The sequence below is a fragment of the Ranitomeya variabilis genome, chromosome 6 (assembly GCF_051348905.1).
Source record: "Ranitomeya variabilis isolate aRanVar5 chromosome 6, aRanVar5.hap1, whole genome shotgun sequence".
NCBI lineage: Eukaryota > Metazoa > Chordata > Amphibia > Anura > Dendrobatidae > Ranitomeya > Ranitomeya variabilis.
Window position 1 is genome coordinate 189,830,177 of NC_135237.1, and position 22,483 is coordinate 189,852,659.

The 22,483-nt window shown below is 43.1% G+C and overlaps 1 protein-coding gene across 3 annotated transcripts in view; it reads left to right on the forward strand.

Annotated features, from left to right (window-relative positions):
• MLH1 (mutL homolog 1) overlaps window positions 1-22,483 on the forward strand; it is a 113,930-nt gene that overhangs the window by 8,535 nt on the left and 82,912 nt on the right. For 2 of the 3 annotated variants that reach the window (XM_077269328.1, XM_077269330.1), the window contains exons 2-7: window positions 48-138; window positions 762-860; window positions 13,617-13,690; window positions 13,835-13,907; window positions 16,241-16,332; window positions 16,455-16,497. In XM_077269328.1, coding sequence (XP_077125443.1) covers window positions 48-138; window positions 762-860; window positions 13,617-13,690; window positions 13,835-13,907; window positions 16,241-16,332; window positions 16,455-16,497 — 472 coding nt within the window. The remainder of the gene's footprint in view (window positions 1-47; window positions 139-761; window positions 861-13,616; window positions 13,691-13,834; window positions 13,908-16,240; window positions 16,333-16,454; window positions 16,498-22,483) is intronic. The other variant, XM_077269329.1, reaches the window with a different exon arrangement.

Below are 22,483 nucleotides of genomic sequence, written 5' to 3' on the forward strand. Positions count from 1 at the left end.
GGCCACCATGTAGTATGTAATATCCATATTTCTTCTCATTTTTACAGTCTAGACGCAAAGTCAACAAATATCCAAGTGACTGTTAAGGAAGGTGGCATGAAATTAATTCAGATCCAGGACAATGGCTGTGGCATCCGGGTAAGGATCTAGCGCTGCTTTCACTTGTCACCACATAACGGAGAAATCATCTGCTAGGAATTCTTTACAGTTGGGTTCTTTTTTTCACCCATTTTCTAGTACAAGCACTGGTACTGATGCCACCCTCCATAGAAATGACAGGGGCAATGCATACATGACTCCCATAGAAACAAGTGGAAGATACGAGCACAGCATAGCTCAGCTGCTGTCTGCAGTTCCCGCTTCTTGTGGTCCGCACCTGGACAGTGATTCCCATCTCAGCCAGAAAACGTTGAGATGGAAATAACTTTTTAAGAACAGTTTTGCTTTCAAATTAAAGGGGTCATATCAGTTTTGGTTTTTTTTTTAACCCGGGGTTAGAGTTTGGATTTCCTGTTCCGGGGAAGGAGAGAGAGAAAAAAACTAATTTTCGACGGATCAGGCAAAAAACGGATGAAACATGAGGCCATCCGTCACAATCCGGTGCTAATACAAGTCTATGAGAAAAAATCAGATCCGGCAGCAACTTTTGCTGGATCTGTTTTTTTCAAAATTCGCCAGATTGTGCCTGACGGCAAAAACCTGATGTGTGAAAGGGGCCTTATTCTGTGTTTATTAGCTGTGAAACTTATGTTTGTTTGCAGAAAGAAGACATGGAGATAGTATGTGAGCGCTTCACCACTAGTAAATTGCAGTCATTTGAAGACTTATCTAGTATTTCTACATATGGCTTCAGAGGAGAAGTAAGTGAAACCATATGCAATGTAGCCATACTGACCTGTGTAATGTTTTTACAGCGTATGAGCCTTGGGTGGCCCTGCCTAGTTAGAGAGTCCCCGCTACATGGTGGAAGTGGGCACACGCCAGTATAAGTAGTTCAGTAAAGACAACCACCCTGCACCAGGTGGCGCTGGAAGCAGCATCACCACGCAGTCACGTGTTGATGTCAAGAGCAAACACAGACATCCCACAAGCAACTTCTGAGGAAACCGCTGCTGAGGCAGTGAACAGGAGTGATGATGAAACCGCTGCTGAGGCAGTGAACAGGAGTGATGATACAAAGGGCGCTGGATTACCGCATAAAAATGCGGTGCTGAGCCTGGTGGTGTTGAGGGACCTGGTGTATGGTTGCTTTGTCCTGGCATTTGTATTGCCTCCTATTTGCATCACTATGCTGCAGCCCAAAAGGAGACTTGGAAGAGTCTGACTCTTCTCCAAATACCCTGAAGATACGTAAGTAACTTCATTAAATGCACATCAGCAGAGCAGAGGTTCCTTACTTGCATTTGAAGATACGGACAATCTAATCAAACCAATTTGGATCACTAATGATTATTGAGGAACAAAAATCTTCTAGGTCTGTTCAAGTCTAGAACATTGCAAACGTAGAACTTTTCTAGTTCACAAGAATATTCTATCGCTCATAAGACAGAAGTGAAGCAAAACTGCCAGGAAGGAGTTTCTCCTATCTGTGGTTTAACTTAAAATACCCCTTTTGAGGAAAACACTACCTGGGACAGACCACCTAAACTTGATGTAGCAATTTCCAAAGTCTAAAAAAAAAAATTGCTTCCAATTTACGACCCTGAGTCATTAATTGACCCATTAGACAATAAAGCGTATAGCCTTTTGAAGAGAACCTAGGAATCCATAGTCCATACCGTTGGGGAAATAAGTAATTGATCCCTTGCTGATTTTGTAAGTTTGCCGACTGACATACATGAAACATGAACAGTCTATAATTTTCAGGGTAGGTTAATTTTAACATTGAGAGATAGAATATCAAAAATAAAATCCAGAAAATCACATTGTATAAATTATATAAATGTATTTGCATTTTGCAGTGAGAAATAAGTATTTGATCCCCTACCAACCATCAAGCGTTCTGGCTCCTACAGACCAGTTAGATGCTCTAATCAACTCGTTTACCTGCATTAAATACAGCTGTCTTACATAGTCACTTTTATAAAAGATCTTGTCCACAGACTCAATCAGTCAGACTCTAACCTCTACAACATAGCGCCTATAAGGAAAAAAAAAAAAAAGGCCTATACTCGCCTCCTGTGCTGGCACTGTTTTCGCAGTGTCGGCACTCCGTCTCATGGGGCTCCCATGCTGTTGTTGTGACACCAATCAGCACTGGTGTCACTGTCCCGCACCTCCTGTTGAATTGAGCAGGAAGAGGATGTCGGGAATCAGATGCAGCTCGGACTTCCGGCGTCACAACTTCTTTTTTGAAGAAGGACCTTCAAACATGATCCCCGAATCTTGGTCTGTTGGTATTTTTCTATAAAAATTGGCACAAGAATCTTTTAAAGGAAGACTAGACTAGGAAAACCTTTCTGCCTGTCTTCTGCTTTCTCCAGGATGTCATTAAGAACAGGGCCAAAAAAGAACTCTCCTTGACAAGGTATGGAGCATAGTCTTGACATAAACTGGATATCTGTTGACCAGCATTTCAACCATAAGGCTCACAAGACCGTATTCAACAAGGATGAGGTCCTAGCGACTAACCGAACTGTATCTGCTATCCCCGAACATTTTGACCAAGAAGGGGTTGTCCTAGTAGTGGACAATCCCTTTAAGCTTAAATATCCTCAAACGCATGGATTGTCAACACTACAGAAACAGACCGAATGCTAGAATTCCTTTCTGTTCCCTCACAAATTTGTTCTTAAATCAAGATGCCTTGGGGGAGCAATCGGAATTAGAAAAAGAGATTCCAAATCCGATAAAAACATTGGCTCCCAAGTAGAAAGAAGGTTCAGGATTCTACCCTCCTATTTCTAACAAACAAAAAACAATTTTGAATGAAAATAGAGGCGCAAAAGAAGCCGACTACAAACTGAAATGTATCTATACAAATTCACAGAGCGTGGGGAAACAAACAAGGAGAATTGGAGCTGATAACACAGGAAAAGAGAGATGATGTCATAGGCATCATTAAAACTTGGGATGATAAACATGATTGTAATACAAACTTTGAAGGCTGCAACTAATTTATTAGAAACAGGATTAACAAGAGGGAAGAAGGTGTTGCATTGTATGTTAGGAAAACTTATCTCCACAGAGATCCAAGCTTCAGAGACTGGTAGCTCTATATGAACTGTTTGGGTAAGAATTCAAGGAGAGATGAGCAGAAAGGTCCCTATTTTAAGTGTTTACAATAGGCCATCTGGACAGACTGATGATATGGATGAACTCTTTTTACATCAGATGTCTCTGTTCTCAAAAAAGTACGACATGATGATCATGGGAGATTTTAACTATCCAGATATTTTTTGGAAATCTCTCTCAGGCAAAAGTACTGGGTCCATAAAATTCTTATGTTCTCTTGCTGACAACTTTATCTTTCTCTAGTCACCTTCCACGACAGTCACCTTGGAGGTTGTCTCCCTGCACTAATGGGGGACAGGAAACACAGAGGTTAAATAACCCTCCCCGTCCTGCTATCTCCAGTGTTTTTTCCTGTCCCCCAGTGGGGCATGAAGAGGTTCCTTCAGGTGCTGCCGTGGCCAGCGATCAGAGCACTTGGAAATTTCTCACCATGCTTGTCAGCCGAGGTCGGGCGGTTTTCCTCTCCTCCATGCGGCTGCTCCCGTCTCCATCTGTAATGGACTCGGGACCCTTTCCCGCGCCTCCTCCGGAGGTAAAGCGGGGCGGTGATGTGCTGCCGGGGTCCTCTCGGAGCTCCCCGGAGTACTCCCCGCGTGTGGCTGGCGTTCCGGGCTGCACACACCGGATGTGATGTCAGCGGGGCACTTCCGGTTCGTGTCCTGGGGCTCCCCGCTCGAACGCATGCCGCCTTCTGCGTTCCAGCTGGTTTGGGGCAATCGCTAGGGTCGTTCACGGGATCCTCCCTACGGACCTAGGGGTGGAGGAGCACACAAGTGACGCTGGACCTCGATGCCTTCATATCCTGGTCAGGGGCCTCTAGGTAAGACGCTTGTCTCTGTCTCTGTGTGACTGCTGACAGTTTGACCATGGACGGCGACAAACCCTCTGCTACATCTGCAGAACCCAGCGTTCACCCTCCTACCGTGAGTAGCTGGGCTGGTCCCTTCACTGTTCAGACGTGTTAAACCCAAAAACCGCAGCAAACACACGATCAGAAAAACCCCAGAGACATTGTTATATTAGAAATGTAAAAAATATACTTTATTTAAGGCAAAATTGACAAAGCAGGAGACATGGGAAGAAACAGGGCTGGTGCCGTTTCACACATATTTGGAAACGCTGAGGTGCACACCATGAAAAGGGGATTGGATCCACAGAGGAATAACAACAATTATAGTAAGAATGTATACATAGTATAATCCTCTGAGCTGGCTATTCACAGGCAAACATACTAATGCAGTAAGACCTCATGTCAGAAAATATAATATGTAATTTACCTGAGAGGCACAGGAACCAATCCCACCACAGCGTGCACTCGCCCCGACGCGCGTTTCGGCGTGATGGCCTTTTTCAAGGGGTAATGTGATAGGGGAACAGGATCGATATAAAAAGAAACCAACCACCAATGGCAGGTTTAGCATGTGATCACGTGATTAGCCGGCCAATAATAAGTGAACAGATCGCCAATATATACGCCGCTATTTGCTGCTCGCATTCGTCATAAAAAAGGATAGATCATGTGATGTGCTTGCATCAAATACTGCGACACGTTGTCAGCCTAGTATGACGCATGCTTTTAGACAGCTCAATAATAAAGTTTGTTACAGACGTCTAACTTTTAACCCACTGTCATCCTTTATGGGTCAACTGTCTAAAATATTAAATACTGCTGTTCAGAATGAGATTATTACAAAAGAACTGGCTTCAGCGCTACAAGTACAAGAACCCACTATTTCCACTCTGTATCTTCTTCCCAAGATACATAAAAATATTGAAGCCCCCCCGGGACGTCCAATCATCTCCGGTTCAGGTAACTACCTTGAGAAAGTCAATTGTTGGATTGACTCCAAATTACAACCTTTAGTTGAGGGCCTCCCCTCATTTCTGTTGGACACCGGGGAATTTTTGAAGAGGGTGGATGGCCTTCAGATTGAATCTGAGACTATGTTGGTGACAGGTGATGTTGAATCCCTGTACACCAACATTAAACATACTGATGGCCTGGCAGCAGCCAAATATTTTTTGAGTATGTCTAATTTACCTATGGAGATTGTTGAGCTCATCCTGCAGCTCCTCGAATTTTCCCTTACCCATAACTTTTTCACCTTTAAGGGGTCCTTCTTCCTGCAGCTCCAGGGCACAGCGATGGGGGCTTCCTTTGCCCCGTCTTATGCCAACCTGTTCCTGGGGCTGTGGGAGAGGGACCTCCCCCTGTCAGATCGGGGTGTGTCGATGGACCGCATCCCGTTTTGGGTGCGGTACATCGACGATATTTTCCTGATCTGGCAGGGGAACTTGGATCAATTAAGGGAATTCATGGAGGAGATCAACCACAATGAGAGGAATATTCATATTACCTACCATTATGATGTCAATATGGTTGACTTCCTCGATGTTAAAATATGGAGGGACCAGGATGATGTTCTGCAGACAACGATCTTCAGAAAAGAAACATCCACCAATATGTTGCTCCACGCCTCCTCCGCCCATCCTAAGCCTCTGGTGGACTCCATCCCTGTTGGTCAATTTCTGCGACTTCGCAGAATCTGTTCCAGCGATGATGAATTCCAACATAATGCACGGGACCTCTGTACGCGATTTCGGGAAAGAGGATATAGTGGTAGAGTGGTTAAAAGAGCCTTCAATAGAGCCAGACATACGTCACGTCAATCTTTGCTATACAAACAAAAGGTTCATAAAAATGACAATAAAGTTAGATTTATCACTAACTACCATGCCCAGTTCTCTCGGATGAAAGGTTGCCTCCAGAGGGCATGGCCCATCCTTCAGTCTGATTCCATCCTCAGTCAATTACTTTCCTCTACACCCAATATCACTATTAGACGGGCAAAAAACCTCAGAGACCATCTTGTACACAGCCATTACCATCATGAACCAAGACCTACCTTCCTTGACAGTGGACGTCCTAGGCGTGGCTGTACTCCTTGTGGTCGGTGCGTCGCCTGCCCCAACGTGGATCGCACCACGACATTTTTTAATTCAGCTGAGACAAGAATGTATGAGATCAGAAAAAACATCACATGCACGTCCCGTTACGTGGTTTATTTTGCACTGTGCCCATGCAGACTGATCTACATCGGGATGACCTCTCGTCAATTAAAGGTGCGTGTCCGTGAGCACATTTTGGGGATTCAGGAGGCGGCCGACCATGATGATGTAGCCACGCTTAGGACAATACCACGGCATTTTAAACAATTTCATGAGTGTGATAGCTCATTGTTAATGGTAAGGGGTATCGATATGATTACCCCAAATATTCGAGGAGGCAGTCTAAAACAAAAACTATCATGCTGTGAAACTAGATGGATCTGGGCATTAGATACCGTCTATCCAAAAGGGCTAAATGAAACAATTAGTTTTGCTCCCTTTTTATAGGGGATTTGGTCTTTTGCCGTCTATTGACACATGTTTGTTATATTTTATGGTTTTAATCTTTTAAATCTTCTTTTTGCTGGTTTCTCATGAGCGGCCCTCCTGGACAATGGGGATATTTGGACATATGGATCCTTTTTCTTCCATCTGGTGGTCCTGAATTTGAAGATTTGATGTTGATTTATTATATGTGGATACAACACAGTGGATGAACATTATTATATAAGGATCTATCATAAGTTTGTTCCTTTTTCTTTTTTTCTTCTTTTCAGGATCATGTGAAAGTTATGGCTGAATATTTATTCCATATTTATCTTTCCCCAATTTTTATGTAATTGTTATTGTCCTAGTCCCTTTATTCCAGTAGAGAGATCATTGATTGCCCCTGGTTAATTTGTGTGATCGTTATGATGTGATTGTTTTCATCACTACATATTACCATATATATTCATTCAATTGTCTGTTCATTGTGTTGTCATTGCATTATTATATCTTACATTGCGGCTCCGTTCTCGGCCTGCACGCATGCGCGCTACAGGCCCCTGCACACCCGTCGGCTTCCGGCGTCTCTGTCGCCATGGCATCCCCCTGCCGTGCGCGTGACGTCGGCGCCGGCGGATGTCTTCGGCCACCGTAGCGGCGCATGCGTCATACTAGTCTGACAACGTGTCGCAGTATTTGATGCAAGCACATCACATGATCTATCCTTTTTTATGACGAATGCGAGCAGCAAATAGCGGCGTATATATTGGCGATCTGTTCACTTATTATTGGCCGGCTAATCACGTGATCACATGCTAAACCTGCCATTGGTGGTTGGGTTCTTTTTATATCGATCCTGTTCCCCTATCACATTACCCCTTGAAAAAGGCCATCACGCCGAAACGCGCGTCGGGGCGAGTGCACGCTGTGGTGGGATTGGTTCCTGTGCCTCTCAGGTAAATTACATATTATATTTTCTGACATGAGGTCTTACTGCATTAGTATGTTTGCCTGTGAATAGCCAGCTCAGAGGATTATACTATGTATACATTCTTACTATAATTGTTGTTATTCCTCTGTGGATCCAATCCCCTTTTCATGGTGTGCACCTCAGCGTTTCCAAATATGTGTGAAACGGCACCAGCCCTGTTTCTTCCCATGTCTCCTGCTTTGTCAATTTTGCCTTAAATAAAGTATATTTTTTACATTTCTAATATAACAATGTCTCTGGGATTTTTCTGATCGTGTGTTTGCTGCGGTTTTTGGGTTTATAAAGTTGCGATTACCCCACAACATCCAATGATATGGTCCACAATACAATATAATATATTCTAATTAATGGAATTTATGTGGACATGTGTCTTGTGAAGGTGTTATACTGTTCAGACGTGTTAGTACGGGTCATTTAGTATACCTCTCTTTTATGGAGAAAAGGTCTCTGGCCCAAAGAACAAACCCAGCCGCAAGTGTGGGGTTTGTGGCTCCCGGCTACCTTCCACTTATAAGAAGACCCTTTGTCAACCCTGCATGGATGACATATTACATGCTAAACAGCCCTCCCTCCTAGACAACATTAAAACGCTGATTAAACAGGAGGTACAGACCTCCATGGCAGCCCTTTCCCAGCCCTCGTGTCCCATCCTCCCCCCCTTAAAAAATGAAAATGGCTCCGGTTGAAACTGATTCTGACTCCGGCGAAGTTCATACTTCAGAGTCAGATGATAATTAGGAAAATGAGGGCTCCACATCCACCCCTAAACCTGATGGGAAAAGATACTTTTTTTCTTATGAGGATATGGATGAGCTTGTTTCCATAGTAAGAAACACCATTGGGGTCGAGGAAGTGGAGGGAAAGCATTCAGTTCAGGATGACATATTTGGGGGTCTGAAGCCCCCAAATTAAAAAGGGTTTCCTATCCATGAAAATGTTCAAAATCTTATTTTTCAGGAGTGGGCTTCCCCAGAAAAGGGCCTTAGCGTTCCTTCAGAATTAAAGAACCGCTTCCCCCTAGAAGGTGACAGTTCTGTTTGGGAAGTCCCTAGAGTGGACGTCCAGGTCTCTAAAGAGACAAAGACGTCTCTCCCATTTGAGGATTCCTCACAATTAAAAGATCCCATGGATCGTAAAATAGAAAGCCACCTAAAAAAAGTCTTGGGAATCCTCTACGAATTTGCTTAAAGCAAATATTGCGTCCACATGCGTCGCCATGGCCATAGTTCTCTGGCTTCGCAAATTAGAGGAACACCTCTCCCAGGGGACCTCCGGAGAAGAAATCCTGGACTCCCTACCTCTCCTTCAAAAGGTGACAGGGTTCTTAGCCGATGCCTCAGGAGAATCCATTGAGTGGCTGCGCGGTCCTTAGTCCTCTCTAACTCGGCAAGGAGAGCCCTTTGGTTAAAATCATGGGGAGGCAACATCACCTCTAAAACCAAACCTCTTTGCACCATCGCCTTTCAGGGACACCATGTGTTTGGGCCAGTCTTGGATGATATCCTTGAGAAGGCATCTAATAGGGAAAAATCGCTCCCCGTTTTTTTCATCCCCCGCTGAAAACGTCATCTTGTCCCGCAAAAAATGAGCCGCCATACAGCGTCATCAAAGAAAAAATAAAGTTATAGTCCTCAGAATAAAGCGATGCAAAAATAATTATTTTTTCTATATAATAGTTTTTATCGTATAAAAGCGCCAAAACATAAAAAAATGATATAAATGAGGTATCGCTGTAATCGTACTGACCCGAAGAATAAAACTGCTTTATCCATTTTACCAAACGCGGAACGGTATAAACGCCTCCCCCAAAAGAAATTCATGAATAGCTGGTTTTTGGTCATTCTGCCTCACAAAAATAGGAATAAAAAGCAATCAAAAAATGTCACGTGCCTGAAAATGTTACAAATAAAAATGTCAACTCGTCCCGCAAAAATCAAGACCTCACATGACTGTGGACCAAAATATGGAAAAAGTATAGCTCTCAAAATGTGGTAACGCAAAAAATATTTTTTGCAATAAAAAGCGTCTTTCAGTGTGTGACGGCTGCCAATCATAAAAATCCGCTAAAAAAAACGCTATAAAAGAGAATCAAACCCCCCTTCATCACCCCCTTAGTTAGCAAAAAATTAAAAAAAATGTATTTATTTCCATTTTCCCATTAGGGTTAGGGCTAGGGTTAAGGCTACGGTTAGGGTTGGGGCTAAAGTTAGGGTTAGGGTTTGGATTACATTTACGGTTGGGATTAGGCTTGGGATTAGGGTTAGGGGTGTGTCAGGGTTAGGGGTGTGGTTAGGGTTACCTTTGGGATTATGGTTAGGGATGTGTTTGGATTCGGGTTTCAGTTATAATTGGGGGGTTTTCACTGTTTAGGCACATCAGGGGCTCTCCAAACGCGACATGACGTCCGATCTCAATTCCAGCCAATTCTGCATTGAAAAAGTAAAACAGTGCTCCTTCCCTTCCGAGCTCTTCCGTGCGCCCAAACAGGGGTTTACCCCAACATATGGGTTATCAGTGTACTCAGGACACATTGGACAACAACTTTTGGGGTTTAATTTCAACTGTTACCCTTGGAAAAATACAAAACTGGGGGCTAAAAAATAATTTTTGTGGAAATTTTTTTTTTATTTTCACGGCTCTGCGTTATGAACTGTAGTGAAATACTTGGGGGTTCAAAATTCTCACAGCACATCTAGATAAGTTCCTTGGGGGGTCTAGTTTCCAATATGGGGTCACTTGTGGGGGGTTTCTACTGTTTAGGTACATTAGGGGCTCTGCAAACGCAATGTGACGGCTGCAGACAAATCCATCTAAGTCTGCATTCCAAATGACGCTCCTTCCCTTCCGAGCTCTGCCATGCGCTCAAACGGTGGTTCCCCCCCACATATGGGGTATCGGCGTACTCAGGACAAATTGTACAACAATTTTTGCGGTCCATTTTCTCCTGTTACCCTTGGTAAAATAAAACAAATTGGAGCTGAAGTAAAATTTTTTGTGAAAAAAAGTTAAATGTTCATTTTTATTTAAACATTCCAAAAATTCCTGTGAAACACCTGAAGGGTTAATAAACTTCTTGAATGTGGTTTTGAGCACCTTGAGGGGTGCAGTTTTTAGAATGGTGTCAAACTTGGTTATTTTCTATCATATAGACCCCTCAAAATGACTTCAAATGAGATGTGGTCCCTAAAAAAAAAAAATGGTGTTGTAAAAATGAGAAATTGCTGGTCAACTTTTAACCCTTATAACTCCCTAACAAAAAAAAATTTTGGTTCCAAAATTGTGCTGATGTAAAGTAGACATGTGGGAAATGTTACTTAAGTATTTTGTGTGACATATCTCTGTGATTTTATTGCATAAAAATTCAAAGTTGGAAAATTGCGAAATTTTCGCCAAATTTCCGTTTTTTTCACAAATAAACGCAGGTAATATCAAAGAAATTTTATCACTATCATGAAGTACAATATGTCACGAGAAAACAGTGTCAGAATCATCGGGATCTGTTGAAGCGTTCCAGAGTTATAACCTCATAAAGGGACAGTGGTCAGAATTGTAAAAATTGGCCCGGTCATCAACGTGCAAACCACCCTTGGGGGTAAAGGGGTTAATAGACTCGGAGGGTAGGAAAAGTCCAATGGCTGTATGTTCTAAAGGACAGAAATGCACAAGAAGAATGGGAGGTTTTGCTAAATGAAATTCTCACTGCACAATCGGTAACAATCCCGAAAAGAAGGAAGAATTGGAAGTGTTTAGAGACCAGGATGGATGAATGCTGGACTTAATCACTTGTTAAAAAGGTAAAAATGTATATCAAATGGAAAGAGGGGGCATATCTAAAAAGGAATAAAATGCTATTTGCGGGGAATGCAGGGCAAGCGTTAAAAGAACTAAAGCCAATATTGATGAAAGGCTTGCTTGGGAGAACAAAGTAGTAGAAAGGCATTTTGGGGTTATGTCAAAAGAACAGTCATAGATGCTATAGAATTTTTACATGATGAAAGGGTAAAGTGGTCAAAAATTAAGTTGAGAAGGCCAAACTTTTTAATTCTACAGGAGACTAGAAGCTGCAGTTGTCTGATCGCCTCCGATTTCCGGTTAGCACAAGTTTAATGCCGCTGCCAGAAATTGACAGCTGCATTTAACAGGTTAACAGCTACCCGTGGATTGTGATTCCACCTGCGGCTGTTAGAGGCATATGTCAGCTGTTCAAAACTAGTGAAATAATGGAAAAATAAAACCATTAAAGGGTTGTCACCCCATTTTTGGCCTATAAGCTAAGGCCACCGGCATCAGGGGCTTATCTACAGGATTCTGTAATGCTCTAGATAAGTCCCCGATGTATTCTGAAAGATAAGAAAAACAGGTTATATTATACTCACCCAGGGACTGTCCCAGTTCTCTCCGGTCTGATGGGCGTCTTGGTCCAGCGCCTCCCATCTTCATACGATGACGTCCTCTTCTTGCCGAGGCTCCTGCGCAGGCATACTTTGCCCTGTTGAGGACAGAGCAAAGTACTGCAGTGCACAGTCGCCGGGCCTCTGACCTTTCCCGGAGCCTGCTTACTGCCGTACTTTGCTCTGCCCTCAACAGGGCAGACAAAGTATGCCTACGCAGGAGTCGCGGCAGGAAGAAAAGAAGAGGACGTCATCGTATGAAGATGGGAGGACCCGAACCACAACTCCCATCGGACATGACCTCCCCCGGGTGAGTATAATATAACCTGTTTTTCTTATCTTTCAGAATACATTGGGGGGGGGGGGGGGGTGCGCTTATCTACAGCATTACAGAATGCTGTAGATGAGCCCTGATGCCTGTGGCCTTAGCTTATAGGCCAAAAATGGAGTGACAGATACCCTTTGAGTCTCAGAAAATGGCAATCCTTAAAAAAAAATTTTGCTAGTTTGAGTTCACAGCAATTGTGCTAAATTGGAGAATCATGTTCTAAAGTCCCTTTTACTAAACAATAAACATTGTACAAACAAAACAAAAAAACAATTGTGGAATCTTGTTTTTGTCACTATTGCACAATTCTTGTAATTTTTTCCCACTTTTTAGTATATTATATTGTAAGTAAATGGTGTCATTTAAAACAAACTTGTTCCAAAAAAACCCAAATCCCCTACTGCTATGTTGAAGGGAAAAAAAAGTTATGGCTGTTGGAAGAAGGGGAGGGAAAAACAAAAGTGTAAATACTAATTGCCCAGACTTTTAGGCTATGTGCACACGTTCAGGATTTCTTGCAGAAATTTCCTGAGCAAAACCGGACATTTTCTGCAAGAAATCCGCATGCGCTTTTTGCGCGTTTTTTTCCGGAGCTTCCCAATGCATTAAATAGTAGGGGAAAACGCAAAAAATCCGCAAAATTAAAGAACATGCTGCGTGTTTTACCGCGATGCGTTTTTTTCCCGGAAAAAAAAAACGCATCATGTGCACAAAAATTGCGGAATGCATTCTAAATGATAGGATGCATAATGTATGCATTTTTTATGCGTTTTTATCGCAAAAAATCTGCAACGTGTGCACACAGCCTAAAAGGCTAAATTAGATGGCACGAAACTGAAGGAAGGCAGGAACAAGGCAGTCTTCAGATGTTACAATGGACTTTTCCTGACTTTTGTACTAAAGTTTGGGCATGGGTGCAAGAATGAAAAAGTTGAGTGACGCTGTAAGAGCTTTGTACATACGGAGTCTTCATGCTAAACGCAGTTTTTGGAGCAGAAAACGAGCAAAATACCCTGTAGATTTTCTAACCAGGTACCATTTGTTGTGATTTTTTTTTTTCACTGTTACTATTGAAAACTAGGTCTTAACACCAAACCTCTTTAAATGTAGTGAGAGTGATGTATGAAAACTAGAAAAACTGAAGAAAATGCATATGATTACCAACCAGGTTGCATCTTTTTATTTTACGGGTTTATTTTAAGAGTTGGATTCGGATTAGTTTCAGGGGCGCTTACACAACCCTTCATTAATTTTGTGAAAAAAATCTAATTCTTCAGCTATTGTTTTATCTCAACAGGCATTAGCCAGTATCAGCCACGTGGCTCATGTTACTATTACAACAAAGACAGCAGATGGAAAATGTGCCTACAGGTAAGGAAAAAAAGGGGGATTGATAACAAAATACCTCGCTACTTTTAGGCATTCCTAACAGGCACTTTACTAGGTGTTCCTTGAATTAGCCGATTGGACAATATCCTTAGGTAGGTTGTAATAATTACATGTTTTTGTATGCAGAGCAAGTTATGCAGATGGAAAACTCAAAGCTCCTCCCAAACCTTGTGCTGGAAATCAAGGGACTCAGATATCGGTATGTAAAAGCAAAATAATTTCTGTTTGAAGCCTTAAAGGATTTGTACCCAGTTTGGAAGTTTTCCCCTATCCTATAGTGCAGAGGGACCACATTGTCTTGCTGTTCTACGTAAAGGGTTATGACCAGCTGGTGTGTTATGATGTATTCATGTTATTGTACAAATGAGTGCAGGCAGTAGAGGAGTGCTATGCTATATCTCTGGTAATAGAAAGGTGTGATTTCACACTGCAGTCATACTTGAAGAAGTTCTCTCATTAACCTTTTTCCTATATATGTATAATATATATATATATGTATGTGTATATATATACACACACACACGTGTTTACCGTGTATACTCGAGTATAAGCCAACCTGACTATAAGCCGAGACCCCTAATTTTGCCACAAAAAAACTGGGAAAACTTATTGACTCGAGTATAAGCCTAAGGTAGGAAATGCAGCAGCTACTGGTAAATTTAAAAAATATAAAGATACCAATAAAAGTAAATTTGATAAAGACATCAGTAGGTTAAGTGTTAAAATGCGCCACATAGTAATGCTCCATACAGTTCATTATGGCCCCATAAGATGCTCCATATAACAATGTGCCACATGTAATGCTGCTGCAATAAAAAAAAATGACATACTCCCCTCTCGTTGCTGCCCGCTGCTCCTCAGTGTCCCGTCTCTCCACACTGACTGTTCAGGCAGAGGGCGGCGCGCACACTAATACGTCATTGTGCCCTCTGACCTGAACAGTCACTGCAGAGGACGCGGAAGACGGGGCGGCGATGGAACAGGGAAAGGTGAATATGAAATACTCACCTGCTCCCAATGCTGTCCCTGGCAGCTTCTCCCGGACAGATGGTCTCCGGGAGTCGGCAGCTTCTTCCTCTGTTCAGCGAATGAATATGTGGCTCCACCCCTATGGGAGTGGAGTCCATATTCGTTACTTTAATGAGCGGTACCACGTGACCGCTGAACAGAGGAAGAGCTGCGGGCGCACGGAGACCATGGGACATGCAGGGACTGCGCCAGGAGCAGGTGAGTATGACAGTCGTCGCTCCCCCTCACCCGCCGACCATGACTCGAGTATAAGCCAAGAGGGGCTTATACTCGAGTATATACGGTATGTCAATATACTCCCCTAACGCTGTCTTCTCTGGTATCTAGCTCCTCTTCCCAGTGGCGTCATCGTTCTTCAGACTCTTCGGGTCACACTGGCCTCTGCATACCCAGAAGTGACTTTTACAGTGTAAGCCTATGGATCATCAAACTGTGGCGCCATATACTATGGCTATATTCGCACGTCTGCAATTTTTTTCTGCAAAAAAAAAAAAGCATTTTACTGTCCTAGCCAAGTGAATGAAATTGTTTAAGGCTCATGCACATTTTTCATATTTTTTCCATGTAGATTTGAATATATTTCAACTCTGCAGAATGTCAATGTTAATAGTTTTTGCCGCATTTTCACCCACTTTAATGAATAAGAATACACTTGGCAAAAAATGCACGTCCTTGTTCAGATGGCTTATTCAGTGATAAATGAGTGCCACTCTTCAAATTCGAACGTGTCTAGTTTCCTGTGCCCTCCAACCCAGCAGCATTCACATATATATGACTAAATTCCCTGCCTAACCAGCCCTGTATGATACTATTCACTGAAATTTGTTTAATGAAAGTAATTTTAACCTCTGAGCACTTCTTTCTGTAATAAATAGCTTATTACTAAATGTCACCTGATACACAGGCAGTCTATAACTGTGTGACTGGAATCTGTATTAACCATTCCGTGCACTTCACTGCATAGAAACCTGTCTTTGAAGCTCTGCAGGGGCTAGCGCCAGTGATGTTCACACAGGCACATCTTATGGCATAGGCTAGAGGATCAGTTGTGTTTCTGTCTCTAGTAGAGCAGGGGCCATAACTAACTGCAGTGAGGACCGCAGGTTGTCCACCTCTGTTATAAGGTAAACTTCTGACTTCTGAGCCCCCTACCGATCCAGAGAACGGAGCTCTGCCTGAGCAAAGTAGAGGTTGATCTTGTGCACATCACTCCATTCATTCTGAAAGGGCAGACTGAGATATCCTAGCTCAGCGCTCTGCTGTTGTTCGTCACTCCCATTAAGAATGAATGGAATGTAGGTGCGCATTCTTATTTTCCACTCTATTTAGACAGGGTTTCTTCATAGCCTTGTTCTCGAGGTCAGTGGAGGTTTGAATGGCCAGACCACCAGTGATCGAGACGATATTCACTAACCTATGGAAAAGGGGTGACTTGCAAATGTGAAACAAACTAACTTTTTAACACTATTATCATCCATTTTCATGCGCTAAAATATCTTTCAGGTTGAAGACCTATTTTATAATGTATCAACAAGGCGAAAAGCACTGAAAAGTGCAAGTGAAGAACATGCAAGAATTGTGGACATAGTCAGCAGGTAATGTTTTGCCATAATAGTACGTAGAAAATAACAAACAATAGTATAAATGAGTCATCCGATTTGTGAAAGAAATAAACTATGGAAATGTTCTTTGCGTTTTTTTTTTTCTTTCTGTGCAGGTATGCCATCCATAACTCTGGTATCAGCTTCTCTGTTAAGAAGGTTGGTTTTTATTTGTTTGTTTTTTGTATCCAAGTGGAAATTCTTTGTAATTCCTTTTACCACCGTTATGATATAATCCAAAAATTGCCACCAGCAGAAAATTGTTCCACTTGCTGGATCATGTTTCTGAGATGGCAACGATGACTGTACCACTGATAAAAATAGAATTTATCTTTACATGTACAGACTAGTTTGTGACAGAGGAATTGTGGAACTATTAGAGTGTTTGTGGGAATCCATGCACAGTCATTATTATTTCTGGAATAGTTTCTAGTAACCTAAATAATCTCCTCTGCCACCCATACAGACGGACATACATTAGACCTAGTCTTGACCCGTCTCTGCTCTCTATCTAACTTCACAGCCTCCTCTCTCCCTCTATCTGACCACCATCTACTCACTTTCTCTTCCCTGTCTTCCTCACCTGTCACCCATGCCCACCAACTTGAGCACCCCCGCAGAAACCACGCACATCTAGACACTTGCACATTCTCTGACTCTATTCTACCACTGTCCTCCCATATTTTCACTCCACGACACAGACACTGCCACTAGTTTCTACAATGCCACTCTTGCATCAGGCATTGACCCGATCACCACCTTCATGCATAGTAAAGTTCGATGAATCAATAGACAACCCTGTCACAATAACATCACTAAAAAGCTTCAGAAAGTATCCAGAATTGCAGAGCGGCATTGGAATTAAACGCAGTCGCAAGATGACTTAACCACATTCAAACAAGCAACACTCGCATTCAAATCAGCGCTCACCTCTGCTAAACAGGCCGACTTTACATCCCTCATATCTTCCTTATCCCACAACCCCAAACAATTGTTCAACACCTTTAACTCCCTCCTCCGCCTACCACTGCCCCCTCCAACATCCCTAATCTCTGATGACTTTGCTACAAACTTCAAAAATAAGATAGACAAAACAAGGCAAGTCTTTGTTGTCCGACTACCACAACACCTTTGTATACTTGACCAATGCCCTAACCCCATAACTTCCCTTTCCAAAATCACTGAAGGAGAGCTTGCTCATTTTCTCTCCAAATTACACCTCACCACTTGTGCACTTGACTCCATCCCACCTCCTCCCCAACCTCACCACGACACTTATCCCATCCCTAACCCATCTCCTCAATCTATCACTAACTTCTGGTACCTTCCCCTCTGCTTTCAAACATTCCACAATCACACCTATCCTCAAAAAGCCTTCCCTTGACCCGAGCGCTATGTCCAGCTATCGCCCGTGTTCTTTGCTTCCAAACTCCTTGAGCAGCACGTCCACGCTGAACTTTCCTCTCACTTTGCATCTAACTCTCTCTTCGACAACCTACTATCTGGCTTCCTTCCCCACCATTCCACTGAGACTACCCTGCCCAAACTTATGAACGACTTACTTACAGCCAAAGCTAAGACCATTCTCTATACTCCTCCTTCCTGACCTGTCCTCTGCCTTTGACACAGTTGACCACTGCTTCCTATTACATATCCTCTCTTTCTTTGGTGTCAATGACTTTGCCCTATCCTGGATCTGTTCATACCTTACCAACCGTACATTTAGCATTTCCTACTTCCACACTACCTCCTCATCTCACCCTCTCTCTGTTGGTGTCCCTCAAGGCTCTGTCCTAGGACCCCTTCTCTTCTCAATATATACCCTTGGCCTGGTACAACTCATAAAGTCCTATGTCTTCCAGTACCATCTGTATGCTGATGACACTCTGATCTACCTCTCTGGCCCAGATGTCACCTCTCTGCTGTCCAGAATCCCAGAGTGTCTATCAGCTATATCCTCCTTGTTCTCTCTCTTCCTCAAGCTCAATGTGGACAAAACTGAACTAATTATCTTTACTCCATCTCGCATATCTTCCCTACCTGATCTATCTATCACAATAAATGAAATCACTCTTTCCCCTGTCCGGGAAATCCGCTGCCTCGGAGTAACCCTTGACTCTGCCCTGTCCTTCAAACCGCACATCCAAGCTCTCACCACCTCCTGTCTCCTCCAGCTCAAAAATATTTCCAAAATCCGTCCTTTCCTCAACCCTCACTCTACCAAAATGCTTGTGCATGCCCTAATCATCTCCCGCCTCGACTACTGCGAAATCCTCCTCTGTGGCCTACCTTCTAACACTCTCGCACCCCTCCAGTCTGTCTTTGACTCTGCTGCCCAACTAGTTAATCTCTCTCCTCGCTACACTCCTGCTTCTCCTCCTTGCAGATCCCTTCACTGGCTCCCAATTTCCCAGCATCTCCAGTTTGATGGGAACCTGTCACCCCTAAGATCGAGGGTGAGGTAAGCCCACCAGCATCAGGGGTTTATCTACAGCATTCTGGAATGCTGTCGATAAGCCCCCGATGTATCCTAAAAGATGAGAAAAAGAGGTTATATTATACTCACCCAGGGGCGCTCCCGGTCCAGTCCGATGGATGTCGCGGTCCGGCGCCTACTATCTTCATCAGATGATGTCCTCTTCTGGTCTTCACGCTGCGGCTCCAGCGCAGGTGTACTTTGTCTGCCCTGTTGAAGGTAGAGCAAAGTACTGCAGTGCTCAGGTGCCGGGCCTCTCTGAATTTTTCCGGCGCCTGCACACTGCAGTCATCCTATGAAGATGGGAGGCCCAGGACCGAACCTCGACGCCCATCGGATCGGACCGCCCGCCCAAGTGAGTATAATATAACCTCTTTTTCTCATCTTTTAGGTTACATCGGGGGCTTATCTACAGCATTCCAGAATGCTGTAGATAAGCCCCTTATGCTGGTGGGCTTAGCTCACCGTCGATTTTGGGGGTGACAGTTATCCTTTAAACTACTAACACTGACCTACAAAGCCGTCCATAACCTTTCTCCGTATATTTGCCAACTAATCTCCCAATATCTTCCCTCACGTAATCTCTGGTCCTCCCAAGACCACCTTCTCTCCTCCACGCTTATTTGCTCCTCACCCAATCGCTTCCAATATTTCTCCCTAATATCCCCCATTCTCTGGAATTTTGTGCCCCAACACGTCCGGTTATCCACCACATTTGGATACTTCAGACTGAACCTGAAAACCCATCTCTTCAAAAAAGCTTACAACCTGCAATGACCGTGCGGCCAACTCAACACCATTGGAGGTACTGCAACCCCCCACCTACTGTCTCCTTCCCCAAAATCCTGTAGAATGTAAGCCCGCAAGGGCAGGATCCTCTTCCCCCTGTACCAGTCTATCATTGTTTGTTTTACTATAAGTGATATTTGTATTTTGATGTAACCCCTTCTCATGTACAGCACCATGGAATCAATGGTGCTATATAAATAAATAATAATAGTAATAATAATCTGTCATTAAAAAAAGGAATATAAATATTTCTGTTTTGGTCAACATTATTGTCACCCTTATTTATTATAAACAAGCAGATGTGTATCTACTGTGTAAAATTAATTCAATAGACAATGCTTCTGCTATCCCCTTACCTGCCGCTGGCAGTGTGACACTTGTATGTAGGGCACACCGAAATAGTGCGGAAAGTTTCCTGCCAAAAGTTATAATTATTGAAGGGGTGAGACTTCTACACTTCTGTTGAGGCTCAATATTAATAATGTCAGCTTTGACTAGTTAATAATTAATATACAAATATTAGTGATATCTTAACGTTATGTTCCTTATGCTATATACTAACTGAGTCACAACCATGTATCAATAAAGAATATTTATTACACACAAGTCTACAGTCTGACATTCAGATATATTTATAGCCAAGCTGGCGTCGGCCTATATATAGGTACTACAAAACTAATACAGCAGTAGCACCCACCTTGCCTAATCACATACATCCAGTAAGCACACTTCCCATCTAGCAGTTAATATGGCCATGTGAGGGATTTTTTTTTGCAGGACAAGTTGTACTTTTGAATGACACTATTGATTTTACCAAATAGTGTACTAGAAAACGGGGGGAAAAATGCAATTCCACAGTAATTTTATTTTTTATTTTTTTACCATGTTCACCAAATGCTAAAACTGACTTACCATTGTGATTTTCCAGGTCCTTACGAGTTTGCAGTTACCAGACCTGTATGGGTTTTTGAGCCCGCACCAAAAAGGTCGTAAAGGGGTTAATGCAGGAGTATAGGGTATGCAGGGCCTAGTAATGATTCGGACAAACTGGTAAAAAAAATTAAAAATTCAGGATTGGGGACCAGAACGGTGCCCGTACCCCTTTCACTTGAACGGGGGGCCCGAACATCAAGTATTTGACATGCTGTCATGTGCATGACAGCTCGGCAAGCACTGCTTATGATATGCAGTAAAATAATCACCGCTGGTCAGTGAACCAAATGAAGAGTCAAGTGACAGCGTGAACCTGCAGCTGTGATTAGAGTTAAAAAATTTACCTGGTGTCGGCTAATAGGACTAATATTCCCATCAGCCTACGCCTTTTGCCACTAATAAGTGAGAGCAGGCGGCGGCTGATGGGAGTATTCTTGGCACCGTCCAGGTTGAAAACTATTTATCGCCAGACTTGGATTACGGCATTGGACAGAAGGATGGACAGGTGAGGGGATATGGTTGTTTTTTTATTTTATTACAGGAGACTAGGGATTCAGTGAAATGGGCGTTAGGTGAGTATAACTGTGTTTATTTTTAAATAAAAAAAAGGAAAAGTGTGTTTTGTTTTGTTATTTCAAATAAAGGACTTTATTCTTGTTGTGTTTATTTACAATATAACTATAGGATTAGTAATGGATAGGCGTCTTATAGATGCCTCTCTATTACTAATCCGTGGGCTTAATGTCACCGGACAATACAAAGTTGACATCAACCCCACAATTATGAATCCTCTTGCCACCACCACATTGTGCAAGTGTGAAGAGCCAGGCAAAGCGCCTAGCGCATTTAATAGATGTACCTTTTCTTGGCTGCAAGTTTTAGGCTGGTGGGGGGCAATGTCCATGGCCCCTTACCAACCTGAGAATACCAGCCCCCAGGTGTCTGCTTTACATCGGTTGGTTGTCAAAATAGGGGGGAACTCACTCAGTTTTTATTTTTTATTATTAATTTATTTAAATAATTTTAAAAAATCTGGCTGGGGGACCCCTCTGTTCTTGAAAACTAGCCTTGTGAACGCTGCAAGCTGAGGGTTGCAGCCCCCAGCTGTGAGCTTTGCCTGGCTGGTTATCAAACATACAGGGGGGGAACACACAGTGTTTTATTTATTTATAGCACAGGCGCCGGCTGATGAATACTCCCATCAGCCGCCGTCTGCTCTCTCTGTTATTAGAGTGACCAGAGGTAAACAGCTGTGGGCTCACGCTGTTATTTGGCATTGTGGGAACCACGGCTCTCTGACCACTGGTAATGACTTTACCGCCGATCAGAAGCAGTTTGCACATGACAGCATGCTGAACCCGAACAGTAATACAGACTTCCTGGTGAAGTCCATGTTGGGTGTCTGTGCCCAAACAAAGAATAGTAGTTCGGTACTGACGCCAAACTTTACTATTTGGGTTTGCCCATCTCTCCTTGCCACCAATGAGGATGGAATGAAGTATGATTCTCCACTTGGGTATCTAGACATCTCCTATTGCGGCTATTATCTCTTCTCTGCCATTCATCGTAACTCAACATCTCCATCCACAGAATTCATAGTCTTCTTTCTGGCTCTTTCTTGGTTCTTTGTTTTTTGAATTCTCTTGCTACTTTCTTGGTTCAGGATTGTCTTTTCTCTGTGGTCATGTCATTGCCAATATTAAGGTATCTGCCTATCCCAAATTCGTCTTACTGGTCAATCTCCGGAATGGCTTCATCCTCAAAGTCAATAGGTCTGCCTTTTCACTATCCTGTGTACACCCCTCCCCTGCCAGTATTTCCGTTTCTCTCTCAGAGCTTGCTTCTGCAGTGTTAGGAGTACGCCTGGCATGATGAGACTGTCGGGTGTCACAATCTGTAGTTGAGTCTCACCATGTGGTTTCTTTGAGGACCACCTCCTTTTTGGGG